This window comes from Marmota monax, unplaced genomic scaffold (genome assembly GCF_021218885.2).
Source record: "Marmota monax isolate L192 unplaced genomic scaffold, Marmota_monax_Labrador192_F-V1.1 WCK01_AAM20220418_F8-fsc00023, whole genome shotgun sequence".
Classification (NCBI taxonomy): domain Eukaryota; kingdom Metazoa; phylum Chordata; class Mammalia; order Rodentia; family Sciuridae; genus Marmota; species Marmota monax.
This window is the reverse complement of record NW_026692907.1, coordinates 10,821,405-10,840,162: the sequence shown is the minus strand read 5'-3', so window position 1 is coordinate 10,840,162 and position 18,758 is coordinate 10,821,405. Positions and strand designations below refer to the sequence as shown.

At 44.4% G+C, this 18,758-nt stretch overlaps 1 protein-coding gene across 1 annotated transcript in view; it reads left to right on the top strand.

Annotated features, from left to right (window-relative positions):
- Window positions 1-18,758, top strand: part of Kank4 (KN motif and ankyrin repeat domains 4) — a 71,644-nt gene that overhangs the window by 25,999 nt on the left and 26,887 nt on the right. Inside the window, exon 2 of the mRNA XM_046451134.2 lies at window positions 15,328-15,413. Coding sequence (XP_046307090.1) covers window positions 15,398-15,413 — 16 coding nt within the window. The 5' untranslated portion in view covers window positions 15,328-15,397. The remainder of the gene's footprint in view (window positions 1-15,327; window positions 15,414-18,758) is intronic.

Sequence of the window (18,758 nt, the reverse complement as noted above, 5' to 3'; positions counted from 1 at the left end):
TCTTTGAGATGTTTTCGTGGAAGGGATCCAGAGGGAGGGGATGGAGCTGAATTCCTGGGAAACATTTCCTCCAAGTTGTCATTCCCACTAGTCCACTTAGGCAGAGCAAAAGACCTTGTAGTCCACTTGCCACTTTCTAGTGGGAAATAATTTGGTAATAAAAGGTTAAAGGATAAAAAGAAAAAAGAATAAAGTGGTAAAGCAGCAAATACTAAGGGCAACAATCAACAAAAACTCCTAAAAGTAATTTTATAAGTAATGTAAGTTAATAAAACAGTAGCAATTAAAAACTAGGACAATAGTGCTGCATTGGAGCAGTTGAGGGTCATAGCTGTAAACAATAGAACCTGCTTGGGCAAGCCTACGCAAGAGGAATTTATTAAAGGCTATCAAGTAGCTGAATGTCACTCCAGCACCCTTCCACAATTCACTTCCCTCTACCCTTTCCTTTCCCAGGTACTTTCTTCCACTTTGAAGTCTGGCCTGGGCGTCTCTGCTAGCTGAGCAGAGGTCCCAAGACTGACTCCTGGTTGTGAAGGGGTTGGCAATGCCAATTCCAGTTCATACCTTGAGAAGGTGAGATGCCAAAGGAGGGAAATAACCAGGCATCGGAGGGTGTCCATAAGGTGTTGAGTAGCTGAAAAGAGCACCTCAGATGTCTCCTGCAGCAATAACAAAACGCCCTTCCTGAGAATTGCAGGAATTCCAGATCTTGGCTCTGGTGCCGACAGGGTTTTGAAGTGTTGTTTAGTGATGATGAAGGTCACCCTTCTTTGCAGAATAAAGAATTAAAAAAAAAAAAGGAATTAATGTCCTCAGTAGACTCATATAACAGACTGATTTTTGTTTATTAATTCCAACCTTAATTAATCCTTAAAAACTCACTTATTGTGTTGCTAGTTCCTTAGAAAAATAAAATCCCATGTAGTTATATCAGTTGTTTATACGAACTGCAGAAAACACATGCATTCAGGATCTATGTATGGCTCTTTTGGAAATTCTTGCCCACTTCCACTGGGCCAGGGACTCTGCTTTGAGAGTTATCAATTTGAGGATCTGAGGCATATAGTAGCAGGGGCATTTCTGGCCCCTAATAAGAGACCCTGGGCACTGTGAGGGACTCAGATGAAAAAGGCTTGGTTCTCACCATCAGTGAGCTTTTGGTTGAACAAGAAGAGTTGGGTAACTATATAATCACCAAGGAAGATAGCAGGACAAGGTACTGCTATGGTTTGGAACTGTAATATCCCCCAGTGTCCCATGTATTGAAGGCTTGGTCTTCAGGGTGATGCTATTGGGAAGTGATGGGCAACTATGAGAAGTCTTTAGGTCATTGGGAGTGTGCCCCTGAAGGGGATTGTGGGACCCCAGTCTCTTTCTTTTCCTTCTTTTGCCTCCTGGCCATTCATCACCTCCACTAGAAGCCTAAAGGCAATGGATCCACCTGATCAGAGTCTGGTACCTCTAAAATCATGAGCCAAATCAACCATTTTTATTTATAAGTTAACTATTCAGGTACCTATTATAGTGATGGAAAACTAACACACACCGATAAGTACCATAAGGCAGGTTAGTTAACTTGCATGTGTTCTCAACATGTAGGAAAGATAGCACTTGGACCCAAAGCTGACTTTTGCCACTCCCCTGTCCAGAAAAAGAAATGAGTTGCTCATCAACTGGTCTCTTTGTATAGAAAAGATGATCCAAAACATATCCAGAGATGCCAGATAAATCAAAATTTCCCTAAACCTTTCAGAGCTCACCTCCCAAGAAAGTAGAGATTTGTTATTCCCAACTGGAAGAAGCCTCTTCTGGTTAGAAATTAGATTCCTCATTCCATGTAGCCTCACCCAGGTAGCATACCAGGCAATTCTCCACCAAGAGATTTCAAAAGATGGAGAATTAGACTGGAATAGCTCTTGGGATGGCTTGCTGGGGGAGAATGGGCTGAGAGGGATGGTTGAGATTTGGACAAGATGCAATGTAGGGAAAGAGTGGTCTCTGTCCAAGTGGCACAGTCTGAATAAGGGGAGACTCAAGTCTAAAATTTTTATAGCCTTGTGCATGTGAGGCACTGGGTTCGATCCTCAGCACCATATGAAAATAAATAAAGATATTGTTAAAAAATAAATAAAACTTTAATAGGGAGGGTTAGAGTGCAGTTTTCAGTGAGGGCTTGCCATACCTCTTATGTGTTGAGATGGTTCTAGGAATTGGGTCAGGTTACTAAGGAGGAAAACATTGACTGGACCCTGGTATGGACTCCATTACTGAGGTGCTGTGTGACACTGGTGTCACTTTCATTTTCTAAAAATAGGATTCGATTAAATGATCTGTAAAAAACTTTTCCAGTTGGATGCAGTGGCATACCCCTGTAATCCCATCAACTTGGGAGACTGAGCAGTAGGATCACAAGTTCAAGGCCAGCCTCAGCAATTTAATGAGACTCTATCTCAAAATAAAAAATAAAAAGTACTGTGGATGTAACTCAATGGTAGAGTACCCCTCAACTCAATCCCCAATATGAAAAAAAGAAAAAAGAATTATTTTAGTTCTGATGAACCTTGAAAGCATCATTCTAAGTGACAGAAGCCAGTCATCAAAGACCACATGTTATATGATTCCATTTATGTGAAATGTCCAAAATAAGCAAATCTATTTTAGATTAGTATTGCCTAAGGCTGGGACAGGGTAAAAGGAATAGGCAGTGACTGTTAGTAAGTATGGGGCTGCTTCTCAGGGTGATGAACGTATTTTAAAATACTGTGGTCTTTTCCACAAATGGCAAAGCAGAATAGTTACATGCAGAATAATGGGCCTGGGCCCTTATTTTATATCATATACAAAAACTACCTCAAAATGGATCAAAGATCAAAACTTAAGAGATGAAACTATAAAACTTGTGGAAGAAAACATTGGGAAAAATCATCATGACATTGGATTTAGCAACAATTTCATGGATATGAAATGCAACAAAAGACAATATTGATATACTCAACTTCATCAAAATTAAACCTGTGTACATCAAAGGATGCAATCAAGAAAGCAACATGACATCCTACACAATAGAATAAATGATTTGTGAATCATCTCTGTTAGGTAGTTAATGTCTAGAATACATAAAGAACTCCACCACCACCAACAAAACCAAGAGTAACCTAATTCAGAAATGGACAAAGTTCTTGCATAGACATTTTTTAAAGGAAAATAAAGAAAGATAGTCAACATCATTAATGGTTAGGGAAATGCAAATCAGTACTACAATGGGATACAACTTCACACCTACTAGGATGGCTGTATTTTTTTTTTAGGTATTGATTAGGATATGGAGAAATTGGAAGCTTCCTGCATTGCTGGTGGGAATGTAAAATCGTGCCACTGCTATAGATTCTTAGTGGTTTCTCAAAATTTCAACATAGAATTACCACATGACACAGCAATTCCACTCCTAGGTATTTATTAAAGAACTGAAACCATGGACTTGAATAGGTATTTGTACACAGTGGTCATCCACTGCACCATTATTCACAATAGCTAAAAGGTGGAAGCAACCCAGGTGTTCACAAATGAATGATGAATGAGTAAACAAATGAGTTAACAAATGTGTTATGTGTTATGCTACATACAAGGAAATACTGTTCAGCCTTTTTTTTTTAAAGGAAATTTTAATGTATTCTACAATTTGGATAGTCTTTGAAAACACACTAAATGAAATAAGCTAGACACAGAGGAACAAATATATGATTCTACTTAAGAGGTACTTAAAATGGGCAAATTCATAGAGACAGAAAGTAAAAAAAAAAAAAAAGAAGTTGCTAGGAATGGAGTAGGAGGGAATGAGGAGTTGTTTAATAGGTGCAAAGTTTGTGTTGGAGATAATAAATAAGTTTTGAGTATGTGTAGCACTTATGGTTATACAACATTATGATTGCATTTAATATCATTTAATTGTATATTTATAGTTAATATGATAAATATCATGTATCTCTTCCACAGTTTTTAAAAATTAAACTGTGGTGATATTTGCACATCTCTGAGTATACTACAAGTATTGGATTGTAGAATTTATATAAATAAATTAGATGGTATGTAGATTATATTTCAAGAAAGCTGTTTTAAAAATCCTTTCCAGGGCTGGGGATGTGGCTCAAATGGTAGTGCGCTTGCCTGGCATGCTCGGGGCAGTGGGTTCGACCCTCAGCACCACATAAAAATAAAATAAAGATATGTGTCCACCTAAAACTAAAAAATTAAAAAAAAATCCTTTCCAGCTGCAGTGGTCTCTAATCTATCCATTCAATGCCAATCTTCCCATCTGTCCATTAATTCAACACCTTTTTATTGAGTTCCTACCATTTCAAGTGTTAAGAATAGGGCAATGAATAAAATAAGCCTGATTCTTGCCTTTTCTTTCTTCTTTAAACTGTGTTTTAAATTGTAACCCTAAGGTGCTGGGGTTGTGGCTCATCGGTAGAGCACTCACCTGGCATGTATGAGGCCCTGGGTTCGATCCTCAATACCACATATAAATAAATAAAATAGACATATTGTGTCCAGCTACAACTAAAAAATAAATATTAAAAAAATTGTAACCCTAAGCCTGCATGGTAATGCATGCCTGTAGTTCCCATTACCCCAGAGGCTGAAGCAGGAGGACAGTTTAAGACCAGCCTGAGCAATATAGCATGACCCTGTATCAATCAATCAAATGCAATCATAACTGAACTTTCCAAGTATTCGTTATACGTACCAGGAACTGGTACAAGCACTTTGCATCTCTTCTCTCCTGCAGTCCTCACCTGGTGCACTGAGCGAGGCTCTTCTTGAATAAGGAAGTTGCTCAGGTTCACACAGCTAGAATTTGAGCTTGGTCTCCCTGACCTCAAAGTCTGTGAAGCTGGATTGCAACCATCTGTAACTGGGCTCTTTCCTGGAGACTTGCCCTGAAGACCACCTGTCAGACTGGCTGATGTGGCAGCACTAAAGGGAAAGTTCAATAAGAGGTGGGATGACCTCCAGTAGGGAGTGGGTTTGGAAAACAAGGGGAAGTCAGTGGAGTCTTGTACAGTCATTTATAGTAATTATTCTAAGGCAAGTATAACTGTACTGTTTAAGATGGTTATGTGAGGGAATTCTAAATAAATTTGAATTCATAATTGAACTAATTATTATATTAATAGCTAGTATATTTATTTCTTGAACAGACTATATGCCAGATTCTGTTCTAAGTGTTTACACTATCATCTTATTTAATCCTCCTGACAGCTCCATGGCTTGCAAGAAATATTACTAGACCTACTTTAAAAGCAAGCAATTGAGACTCAGAGAAGTTAAGTAATTTTTCCAAAGTTACTTAGCCAGTAAGTGGCAGAGCTGGGATTTTTGACTGTTTGACTTGAAGCCCAGGCTCTTCAATTAAACTATGCAAAACAGATGGACATGGAAGTTGTTTTATACAGGTGGTAAGATTGTCGGTGACTTCCCTTCCTTTTTTCCTCGATTTATCTTTCATTTTCCAAAAAGCTATCCATCCATCATCATGATGATTTTTAGGCCAAGAAATCACATGTGATGGTCCCTTTCTGTCTTCTTAACTCATCACTATTTTATTTCGTTGCTTTTGATTTTGGATACCCATATGCACTTGTGCAAGCAACAGTACCACTGAGCATGCAGGACGTGTATTGCCTGGAGACATTGCCACAGCCTGCAGCCCCTCGCTGGCTGCAGCTGCCCTGCTCTGGGAGTCTACTGGGGGGGTGCATCTCTTCTCATCACTCTTATTGACACTGAGGATCTTTCTTTGGAAAATGTTTTTTATCTCCCGTATAGGAGAGTCTGCCTTACTGTAATTAATAACAGCACATCTGGGAACAGTGGCGTAGGTCTGTAATCCCAGTGACTTGGAAGGCTGAGGCAGGAGGATCGTGAGTTCAAACTTATCCTCAGTTTAGTGAGGGTCTAAACAACTCAGTGAGATCCTGTCTCTAGTGTGTGTGTGTGTGTGTGTGTATCTGAGGATGTGGTTAGATGCTCCTGGGTTCAATCTCTGGTAGCAAAAGAAAAAAAAAAAAAAAGAACAGTGCATTAGCATCAGAAAAACATGAATTTGAATTTTGACACCATGGTCTCAGTATTGGGGCAACTGCTACTCTGAGCCTCAGCTTTGTCCTTGGATAAGAGAAACAGCCCATCTACTGCATCATGTTATTGTGGGAATTAAGTCAGATAGTGTTTGCACTGGACCTAGAGTTCCTGGCACATTGCAGGGTAAATAAGGAATGTGGTATTTCAGTGTTTATGTGGCGTCTTTTCAGTTATTGATTCATGAGGTTAAATGTTTTTAAAATATTAACCATTTGTATTTCTTCTTTGATGACTTGCCTGCTCATGCCTCTTCCTTGTTTGTTTATTGGCATCTTGATTTTACCGATGTTTCAGTCAAGGAGTAAGCATTCTAGAAGGGTCTGAATGAAGGAAGAGGTGGAGGTCTTTTCTGTGGAGACCCTAATGTCTTTCTTTTTCTTCAAGGAGCATTTTCCATGGGTCAGTATGGCCTTCTCTCTCCCTGTCCTTTCTTAAGAAAAGTTCATCTGCTTTAAGGACTCAGTGTTTAGAACAACTGATTCCTGAGCACCCCCACCCCATTGCCACACCTATGGCTTCACAAATGATCTCTCTTTCTCTGCCCACACAGGTTGTATTCAGTGAGAGTGACTATGGCCGTGGCTAGTGTACTCTGAGAGGCTCTGTTTCAATGGGTGTACCTAACACATGTGCCTCTCCGTGGTCTGCATCACCCTACAGCCTGCCAAAGAACTGACCTGCCTAAGAAGAGTGCAAAAGCCCAGGAGACACTTAGGTGCAGGCGTGGTCTTAAGAGACTGAATTCTCTTTTTCCTTCCCTCTTGCCTAGCCCCCATCTTGTAGGATTTAGACTGTTCTTTTTTCCACCACACAAAAGGGACCTGGGCTACAGGAATTGAAGGTTTCTACATGGCAAAAGGAGCCAAACCTCCCCTCAGTTGAATAATTTTGTAAAGTTCTTGTGGATAAATGTGTTGGTCCAGGAGATTCTCTGGGTGGCTTGATAGTAACATGAAGTTGGCAACAGGCCTAAGACATACGTCTCAGTGAGGCATGGGGGTGGGGATGCCGTAGCTGACACAGCAAGACCCCCAAGGGTCCCAACACAGAAGGCCAGATTCCTCTGGACAAAGTGGTAAGGTTTCCCATGTAGATGGCTGTTTTAGTAAGGCCACTTTCTGCCTAGACAGCACCAGACTGAAGCGTGTACCTTGGTGTTTGCGTGTCCCCTGTGCTCACAACCTGTGCGACTCAGGCTGTGTGGCATAGTTGAGAGTGTTGGACTGGAAAGGAGACAATCTGGGGTTGAGTCAAAGCTTTGTGCCAGGCACGGTGGCACATGCCCGTAATCCCAGAGGCTCTGGAGGCTGAGGCAGGAGGATCGCGAGTTCAAAGCCAGCCTCAGCAAAAACGAGGTGCTAAGCAACTTAGTGAGACCCTGTCTCTAAATAAAGTACAAACTAGAGCTGGGGATGTGGCTCAGTGGTCAAGTGCCCCTGGGTTCAATCCCCGGTACCAAAAAAACAAACAAACAAAAAAAAAACTTTGCTTTGCTTTAGCTCTGAACCTGGGCTTCCTCATGTGGAGTGTGGAGGGTACCACTTCCTATTCTGCTCTTTCCCCGGCTTGGCCATGGAGTTCAAGCAGGGTATTGGGCAGGTTATAGACACCACGAGACAATTTCTTCTCCTCTGAGAGATGCAGGCAGTTGGCACAGTGCTTTATTGCAGCCTCTCAAACAGAGCTCAAGAACAGTAAGTGCTATTTCTTCCTAGAAGGAGGTCTGAAGAAGTTAAGGAAACTTGGTGTGTGTGTATGTGTGTGTGTGTGTGTGTGTGTAGGTGTGCCTTCTTTTTTCTGTGTGTCCCTGTCCTGGCATCAAAGCCAAGCTGATTGGTGGCACTGCAACAGAGGTAGTATTTCCTCCCCTCATTTTGCATTTTCTTATAATTTTACTTTTAATATTTTATTTTATTTTTTTGATTGGCACATAGCATTTATACCTGTTTGTGAGGCACATAGTGTTTATACCTGTTTGTGATGTTTCAATTGAGTAGTAATCAACTCAGGAAAACTCCATCCTTTTTCCCCACTATTCTCCCCGGGCTCTGGTAACCACCATTCTACTCTCAACTTTTGTGATCAACTTTTTTGGATTTCACTTTTTGGTCTGATGAGACACCTGAAGCAGAGGTGCTCCCCTGTCATAAATAGGAGTATCTGAGAGGTGGCCTGTATTTATCTGAAGGGATTGTGGATGAGCTCTGTTTCACACAATCTGTGGAGCCGCTAGCCTGAGGTGCTGGTTGGAGAAACAGAGGCAGCAATTGGAATTTAGTTAGCTGCAGTTCGGCAGACAGGAGCCATGGCGACAGGAAGTGCACCTGCAATTGATGTTGGAGGCTCAGATGATAGGAAGACAAGGTGGAATAACAGCATGCCAGGTGGATTTTTGGGTTTTGCAGGAAAGGTGCAGCCCTGGGGTTAAGCACTGCACCTCGTTGTCTTAGATAAGAATTTATCTTGGGAGAAGGAAAGAGAATGCTTGTCCTTAGGTAGAGCAGAGGGAAGAGTGGGGGGCTGGCAAGACATGGGACTGCTAAAATGGAGGGCTCTGTTTTTCACTCTGCTTCTTAAAGAAATGCTGAATGTCTTTAGCAATTCTCTTACCAGTTTGGAGGAGATAGTCAGTGATTATTTAAAATGTATCAGAGAGGCAGTTTGCTTCTCGGAATATTTTTCATATAACCTTGGTGTTCAAGGTATACTTCCAATTCTTTTTTATTCTGATGGTTTGGTCCATGTACTTAGTTAACACAGAAAAATAATTATAACAGTTGAGAAAAGTGCATGCTGATTCCATGGCTTTGTGGACCATCACATCATCCCATGCCCTTCAGGAAATCTCTTCATCTCTAGATGAAAATGCTCTAGAGATGCTCTAGAGATCTTTCAAGGAAAATAATGAGAAAAACACAGAATTCTACCCAAACAATCTTTACTCCTGTGGGAGTGAAGGGAAGTGACTTAGACCATCTGCCTTATTTTCTTTACCTGTACAACAGGGATGCGAAGTGCTTTCTGAGTGTACCAGGTGTGATGCAGGCAGGATTTCAGGGTGACACTTGGTACCAGCATCAATTTCAGCATAGGATAGACAGGAACCTGCCTTGGCCTTGGGGAGTGCCTCTGATGTTGCTTACTGGTGAGGCTTTGCTTTGTAGGATGATCTTGCTTGTCTGGAGTCCTGGGAGGTCAAGGGGATAAGGTCCCTCTAATCCTCTTGGTGAGCCTGCATATAGGAGCCTGGAAGCTCTCTGGGCCCCGTGTTGGACCATGCCACAGTGCCTGTCTGTTTTAGGTCCAGGAGCAGCACTTCTGCTTTCTGCTCCAAAGAGCTGCAGCAGTCTGGCTGGACTCCTCAGCCTGCCTAGGACAACCTGGGACGTTCCTCCTCCCACAGCTGTGACTTCTGTCTGGCTGCTCCACCCCATCCCTCCCAAGTCACAGGTCTTTACTGTTATTAGGAACCCTGGCTGAGGCTGGAGCCACTGGATGGCAATTTGGTTGTCATAGCAAGTACTTGCCTGCTTTTCTCTTCTGCCACAAATGATGTGTTGGGGTGTTCAAGGGCAGCAGACTGGTGGAGCAGCAGGAAGCAGGAGCTGCCAGCCGGCCCGGCTATTCACTGGTCATTGTTCCTGTCTTGGCTCTGCCCTGTCTGCTGCCAGACTATCATTCACTTAATGATCAAGGCTTCATGGGGTCCTGGGACCCTAGGAGAGCCGTAGGGGATAGTTGTTTCTAACACAGAGCAGAAAGAAAGTGATGCACTCCTGAAGGCTTTCAGCTCCTAAGGAGACTGCGTCCTTACTGGGATCAGTTTCACTAATGATTCACAGCGGCTGCAGTGGAGGTGGGGGGTGGGGGTGAGGAAAAGCAGACTTATGTGCGTGCGACTGTGCCTGTCCGGGATGAGCTCCCAGATGAGCTCCTTCTGATAGGAAGGCTGCGTGATGTTGGAATGTCTCTAGATGGGTGCTTCAGAAACGATTGCAGCTCAGGGAACTAACTTTGCAGTGGAAGGCTTTGAGCATTCTCCCTCTCTCTGCAAGATCCAGTATTAACCTACTGAGCGGTGAATTCCTTTCTGACCCCTATCCCTGGGAGCAAAAGGGAAGTCAGTATTTGCTTTTCCAACAAGGTCTCGGATCACCTGACCAAGTCCTTTCACAGCTGGGAAGCAGAGGGCAGTACTGAACTCACAGGAATCCGCTGCCTTCCTTCAGCCCCAAGCTGGCTTTGCGGGAGGGAGAAGTCCTTCCCGCTCCAGGCTGTGCAGGGGGAGGATGCTGGGGAAGGTAATGTGCACACAAGCTTTCCCCCCAACTGTTCTTTCTTTTTTCGTGAAGCTCCAGATGCAGCTGCTGCAATGCAGGCAAAAAATGACAGACACTTGCAGGGAAATGTGGGAATGGGGTTAATGAGATTGTGTTAATTTGTTCTTCACTGAGCATGAGTTATCTCCCTGTTTCTCAGGGCAGGAAGTGAGCGCGCTGGAGAACTCGGTTGGCAAAATCTTAGATTCTGCCCTCCTCTAGTGCCGGGCTTCAACCCTTTCAATGACAAGCTGTCAGATGCCTCCTGCTTCTTAGCACAAAAACATTTCCATTTGGAGGTTTGGGGGTCCTGGGATGGGGAGAGCGAAGCTCCCATCATCTTGGCAGGATCGGTCCCAGGTATGGATGATTTTTATTTCTTCTCTCTTTTGGAAAGGGTGCTTTGTCTTTGCAAGCGATGGTACAGGGATGGGTGGGTTGCTGTTGGGTGTACTACCTTGCTAAATATTTGACTTTGTAAGGTTGAATTCTCCAAGAATTCTCGTAGCAGTGAGGTTGTGTGTTGAGCCAAGCTCTCTTTTCAAGGAAATCCAAGGTGCTATTTATTTTGGCACGCAGCCTGCCCTGGGATGAAATACAGCATTTTTATTATTACAGAATAAAGAAGGGTTTGAAGAAAACAAAAATGCAGAACCAGGTTTCAGTTTTAGGACTAAGGAAGGGAAAATTTCTTTATATTTGGATTTGAGGTTAGAAACGAGGTTGAAATGGCTCATGAAAGGAATAAATGGGGAAAGGGGGAGGGTGTGGGTAAATGCTGCCAGAGTTGGGCTGACGGGGAAATCCATGCTCTTGGGAAGGAGTGTGGACCTTTTGAAGATATCCCTAACATGGTCTGGTAGTTACACGAGGACCATAATTGCTGTTGGTCAGTGACAGCCTTGATGGATTTGAATGGGCAGCCTGGGTCCCCACTGCTTCACTGCCCTATAGGATTTGAAAGATACCGCAGAATGATAGAGCCACATGAGGTGTCTGATTGACGGGGAAAGTTTGAGTTGGCCACTCACCTCTTTGTGCCCTAGTTTCTCTCTCTCTCTTTTTGGGCAGGGGGTGGTTACCAGGGATTGAACTCAGGGGCACTTGGCCACTGAGCCACATCTCCAGCTCTATTTTATATTTTATTTAGAGACAGGGTCTCACTGAGTTGCTTAGCACCTTGCTTTTTGCTGAGGCTGGCTTTGAATTCATGATCCTCCTGTCTCAACCTCCCCAGCCACTAGGATTATAGGTGTGCAGCACCACGCCCAGCTTCCTAGTTTCTCATTTGTTAGTGGGCCCTATTTCTCAAGATGGTTTGTGTGAAATGAGAAATCATGCCCAAATACCTGATTCCCAGAGTAAGTGCTTAGCACCTGTTAATTTCTTTCCATGGGTTCCATTTGAAGTCATTTTGTTTCCTGTTCTTGTTTGTTCATTTAAAAACCATGCTGAGTTCATTTGTTCCTTTCAAAACCATGCCTGCCTCATTTTACACCTGGGGACTTGGACAGGAATGAGTCTTGCAAGAATTCTGACCTTTGCAAGCTTTACAGATGGCTAGGAGAGAAGAGCTAGAGAGAGAACACTACATAAATCTTGAGGACAATGAGTTAACAAGAAAGGCTGGAACCTGATTGGGGATCTTTGACCCTGGGATAGTCCACAAATGAATGAAAATTTACGTAATAACAGCAGGTTTTCACAGGTGCTGAACATTGGGGATGCAGCTTAACAGAACGAGGAAGAAATTGCTTTATGTCAGAGCCTTAAATGTTCCAGAGGGTTGCAAGTTTCCATTTTAATAGAGAATTCTGTTCAACAAAGCTATTTTCATATTCTACTGTATAACAAAGTAGCATGTGTTGATGTGGCAATTATTCTTCTTTTCCAGTCACCTAACCACATCAAACGTCCACCCACTCCAAGGAATGTCCCTTAGCTAAACCCCAAGACATCTACCATAAGGACCAGGGATGGAAGTGGAGAAGGCTGTGGAGGGAGGGGGCCGAGGGCGGGTGGAAGTGGTGAGTCGTGGGCAGGAAAGTCCCCTCCTTTCCTTCCTGTGTTTATAGAGGCCTTTAGAATGAAAAATTACTGAGTCCCTTCTTCAGGGAGCTGGGGTGCCAACCACATTTAAAATCTTTAGCTTTGAAATGATTAATATTAGCAAAATTCAAGACAGAGAGGGAAACCTAGAGGTCTCTACAAAGTTCTTTTGAGTGAAATTTGACCTAGTGTGTGCTGAGTAATTATCCGTAGTCCTACTATCAGGTAGCGACAGGCAGAATTCTTAATTCTAGCCAAAGGCAGCCAGCCTGACTGATGTCCCCAAGGGGCTGGTGAGAATTTGTTCAGTCAGACATCCAGCTGCACCCAGGCGGCTCCCCTCTCAAGGTAGAGTGCTTGGTGTCCACCTTGGAGAAGCAGAGCTCTCCTTTGGCCCAGGAGGCTTTGTAGGAGAGACCTTCTCCTCCTCAGGCCCACACATGTGGACCTGAGGGATTTTCATATGCCGAGAAACATCTGTCAGAAACATCTTCCCCTCAGGAGAACTCAGGACCAATCAGAGTATCTTGAACAGGGCTGTCTCACAGGGCTGGACTTATGCTTCCAAACCACTTCTGCTCTCAGCACAGGCTTGGAGTTGGCAAAACCTGAGGGCACATTCTACTCCAATGCTTGTTGTTTGTTTTGTGACCTTGAGTGAGTGTGACCACTCTCAGCCTCAATTTCTTCTTTCTGAGGAATGGGAATAATAGTAATTCCCTCAGGGTTATGGTGTGAGGATTTCAAGAGATTAACTGGGTATGTCAAATGCTCCATCCACACTCATGGCTCAGTAATGCTATGCTGTTGGAGGGAGAGAGGCCCAGAAGAAAGAGCAGAGGCTGTGATGATGGAAGGACCAGGCATCACTCTTTTCTTCCCCAGGCTTCACCTGACTCTCCCGAGCCTCCCCTAACTGCTGGCATCACCTGGCACAGACTTCAGGCCTGGCTGGGGGAGAGAGGCAGCTGAGTCCTCTGCCTGGGAGCCTTCCTATGATCACATTCCCTCGGCCCAGGTTAGAACCCTCCATACCTCTCCACTCTCTGCCTTCTTCATGGCCACACTTAGCTCCCAGACCATCCATGCTCTCGCCTTCCTTATCCCCAACTTCTGGAATACTCCAACTCCATCACTCACAAGCACTTGCACATCAGGTGCTGTGGCCTCAAGGTAAGCCAAGTAGCAATTGTTGCATTCCTTCTGCAAGGAGTGTCTCTGTCTCCACCCTGTGGAACTCCATCAGACCTGCACCAGGAAGGGCCCCTGTCGCAGCTGCATAGAAAATGGTTTGGAATAGTCTAGGCAGGACAGAGGGCATTGGGTTTGGAGGGAGAAGGCATGTTCACAGAAGGAAGCCATACCAAACTTTCGGTTGGGCAAACTTTAGAATTTGTTTTAGTCAGCTTTTTTTGCTGCTGTCACTAGAAGACCTGACCAAGAACATTTGTAGAGGAGGAAGAGTTCATTTGAGGGCCCGTGGTTTCAGAGGTCTCAATCCATAAACAGTAGCCTCCATTCCTCAGGGTTCGAGGTGAGGCAGAACAACATGGTGGAAGAGTATGGCAGAGGGAAGCAGCTCACATGATGATCAGGAAGTGGGGGGGGGGCAGGGGGAAGATCTCCACTTTCCAGAAACAAAATACGTATCCCAAAGGCATGTCCCAGTGACCCACCTCCTACAGCCATACCTACCTGCCTCTAGTTACCACGGTTAATCGCCATCAGGGGATTGATTCACTGATTGGGTTAAGGCTTTCCTAATCCAACCATTTTTCTGCTGAACCTTTTTGCGTTGTCTCACACATGAGCTTTTGGGGGACCCTCACATCCAAACTATAACAGCATTTCTCTCTTGACAGGCCTGATATTTTTCTCCTCTGGTTACTTATTGGTTCCCTGTTTTCCACCCTCTTCATGGATCTCTCTTCCTCTCAGTTCTGCCAGCCCTTCCCTCATCAGCAGTCCACCTTTCTGGTCTGGATGTCGTCGTTAAGCAATTGGGAATTCCGAAAACAGCCCTGCTTTCACTGCTGTGGTATCACGGATAATTCATTATTCTGATGTGTGTGGAGTTATAATCATAAAAAGCCAATTTCCTGGGTGATTTATTGTCATGGGGGCAGGATGGAGGTTGTTTACCATTTTAAGAGTCAGTCCTGGGAATGGATTAAAACTTCTGGGAGAATTTATGGCCAAACCTCAAGGGACACTAATTCAGCCAGGTGATGTTCTACTTGGATAAATACTGATATCTTCTGACCACCTGGGTTGAACTTCCTCTGTTCTGCCCACAGTAAGAAATCACCCATAAGTGTCAGTACTTACAATTATCTCATCTTTGTCTTGTATTTGATTGGGGTGTTGCAGGTCATCGATGGGTGTTCTTATTCTAACCTTTTCACAAAATGCATTGGAAGTCTCTTACCAGGTTATGGGTAGGTAAATGTCAGCTGTTGATTTTATGGAATGAGCACTGTGCTGGTTGTGAGAAGTCTTGGGTCTGGTTCCACCTCCTTCATTAATAGCGTGAGAGACCTTGGACAGACCTTTTTCTCCTCAGCCTCAGTTTCCTTATCTCTCAAACTAGGGGGTTGGACCAAGTGCACCTTCACTGTCAACCATCGCTCACAATCCACAAAGACACACCAGAACTGGGCTCTACGAATGTGTTCAGGTTCTTTCTGCCCTTCCTCAGGTGTCTGTGAACCCTGGGAGAAAGGCAGAGACCAGTGTTACTTTCTTTGATGCTGTGTTTCCTCAACTCTTAATTCTGAAGGAACTCTCCACCCTCTACCCTTCTTTCTTTCAGAACTCTCCAGGAATCTTACAGACTGAGCGAATGAAGAGCGCCTGAGAGGCGGAGAGTCACAATCCCTAAGATGGAGAAGACAGATGGTAGGCAGGGGGCTTTCTATTCCCTGGTTTAAAGGGACACGTGGGTTGGAATGGGATAGTTACCATAAATCCTGCAAATAGCCTATGGGAGGCCTGTAGGAGACGTTCCCTAACAGGCAGTGTAGGGAAGCCCAAATCATGTATTTCAGGTGTGAACTACAGAAGAATAGAGAATGAAAATGAAATCATAAAATACAAAATATTGGACCTGTGTAATTTTCAGAGCATCTTCTCATCTCATCCAAGCATCAGGAAGGGAGCAGGGTACCCTCCTTCATTACCTTTCTTTTATAGATGGGGAATTTGAAGTCAAGAGGCATGTGGCAAAAGTGTCTCCATTCACAGCTTTGTGACTCTACAAGTCATTTAATGTCTCTGAGCCTCAGTCCCCTTGTTGGTGAGGTAGCTTTGCCACTTAGTGAACCACTAAAATTTTTGTGATTTAAAGCCAGTTGTTGTCAAAAGATTCTTTGGGTTGGCAGGCTTGTTATCCTGATCTGAGCTGCCTAGGCCCATTCACATGGTCCTCTGGGTGGCTTGGCTGGGTTGGACAGTTTGGAATGGCCTCATTCACATGTCTGATGGTTGAGCATGTCACCTGGGCTGTCAGTGATGGTTGGTGTTGGCCGGCTTGCTCAACTGTTGCTCATCATCCAGGAAGCTAGCTGGAGCCCATTCACACATGGTGGCAGAAGTGTTCAAACACAACAAGAAGAGACAAATCTCAATGTACAACCAATGCTCATCTCTGCATATGCCACATTTGCCACTGCCCTCATGGCCAATGCCAGTCACAGGCCCACCCTGTGGTCAGGGTAGTTGTTGGGTAGTACCAAGGCTGGGGTAATATTGCGGCTGTTTCTGCAAACTGTCTACCATACTCCCTCAATAAACAGGTATGAATACTATTTCCTAGGATTGGTAAAGAACTGAATGTGCTAATGCATGTAAAGTTGTTGAAAAACAACTATCAAGAACAGTGGATGTCTCCATAAATATTTCCCTCTTCCCCTCCCAAGAAACTTGCTGAAGGTCATAGTCTAGACCCTGATCTTCTGACTTCGGATGAAATTCTTTTTCCAGATCACCCACTGTTAGAAATAGGTGAGCCTGTAATCCCCGTTGCATCACATGGCCCAGGACCTAGGGAGCAGACAGCAGCTGCAGTGCTGCCTCTTGCTTTTCTCCAGATGCATTGCCATATATTTCAAGGGCCTACCTTTCTCCCCAGAGAGCTGTCTTTGCAGTGCATCACTGGAAGTGGTCCCAGAGAGCACCAGCTAACACCTTAGCGCCTGGGGGCCTGTCGTCCTGCCACCTGGCCTCGTTGTTCCCTGCTCAGCATCCTCAGCATCACCATTTCCACAGGATTACCCACAGCAGCTCCCAAGAGGTGCCCCTCCCTGCATGCACAGCGTCTCAGAGTAAAGGCCAAGCAGGAAAACCTCCCTGGCTGTCTTGGCCTTTTGAAGAGGCTGACTTAATTCCTGTTCTTTCTGGCTTTATTTTTAGCCATTTTTCTCTCCTGTTTCTGTTTTTCCCATTTCCTCCAGACACTGATTACAGACTTTTGAATGTTTCTTTCTCACTTTCAGTGACTCTAATTGGTTTAGTCACCTGCTGAACTTTATTTTGTCCCTCCAGATGATTCTGTGGTACTCCCTCCTTACCTTGTCCCTTCCCAGCCCTCTTCCTCCCATCTGTGTGTGACTCTGAGGCTGATGGCTGTGTTTTAGGTCCTTCCAAGGCATCTACTCCTTGGCTTTGCTTTCAGAAAAAGACAGTTCCTGATAGCTTCGAGCCTCCTGTATCTTACTTTTTTCTTTTCCCCAAACTCATTTTCCCTTTTTCTCCAGAATTATTTTCTTGGGCTTTCATTCCCTCCTGAGGCTGTAGTCCTCACAGAGTTAGGGAGAGAATCTTTAGCAAATCCTCCCCCACCTGTTCAGAGCCAAGCCCACCCCCACCCCCCTCCACTCCACCACCTTTAGGATGCTCATTGATTACCTACTCTGTGCCATGAGCCTTAATATTGCAACAACTCTAAGAATTATTATCTCCTCTTTATATATGGATAAATTGAGGCATAGAGAAATGAAATACTTTGCCTAGAGTCTCACAGGTAGGAGATGACAGCCAGAATTCAAATCCAGCCAGCCTAGCTATGCTTGGCTTATCTGATCCAAATGTCATTTGCAGTACAGACAGTTCTCCTAATTAATTCTTGTCCTGGCCCCATGCCTGGAATTGTGAGCTCCTGCATACCTGTCACCAGGTAGAATTAACAGGAGTGGAGCATGTGGTGAGGCTGGGTCTCCCTGCCTATCAGCTCAAGCTCCATCATGGAGGTCCAACATTCTGCCTGCACTGGGAAAAAGAAAAGGGCTGAAGAGTGGCAAGTGGCAGACAGGGCAGCGTGATGGATCACGAGTGAGACTGTGTGTGTGTGCGTGTGCACACGCGCACATGCGTGCACACGCATGCATGCACATGAGGATGGGTTTAAGAAAGTGCCTATTAACCCTCTCATCCATGATAACTGCTTACTCTGACTCCTTTGGTTCCCCTTGCCTCCCTGTGGAAGATTCTGCCTCTGAACCTGCTGTTTCTTACTTGATGGTATTATTGCATTTGTGTTCTGAACCTGCTCCCAGAGGCCTCTGGGCAAATCAGTGCATTTCTACTGAACAAAGGCAATAAGGGTAAATAATGCAGACTCTCCTTTAGGAGAGGTCTTTGCTTCCTGGGTCATAAATCTACTTTCCGCTTAACTTGAGACAAATGTCTCCTCTCTGATTTGGCCTGTCCTTGTACTCCAGGGGGCTTCTGACTGAACCAAAGGACTTAAGAATATAACTGAGTGTAATTGGAAACATTACTCTCATTTACTTTGCACTTTTATTTTGAGATGGGGTCTTGCTAAGTTGCTGAGGTTTGAACTTGCAGTCCTCCTGCCTCAGCTTCCTGAGTCACTGGGATTACAAGCTTGTGCCATCTGTGCCCAGCAGAGTTGGTGAATGTTTTTCTCCTGCCTAGCACCTGGGCTAGGATGGCTGGAATCGTTGGGGGCTGGTGAGACATCACTGTTCCTTTCTCTGCAGGACCCTTCTCCCTCTGTGGGCTTTCTCACTATTCAGCAGCCTAAGGGAAGTTGGACTTACATGGCAGCCAACTTCCCACCAACTGGGCATCCTAAGAGACCCAGCATAGAATTCTCTCAGCATCATTTCTGCCATATTCTTTTGGTCAAAGCAGTCACAGATCAGCCCAGATCCAAAGGCATGGAGAAACAGACTCCACCTCTCAATGTGGAATTTGCTTGCTTGTCTAAAGAGGGTAGGAATT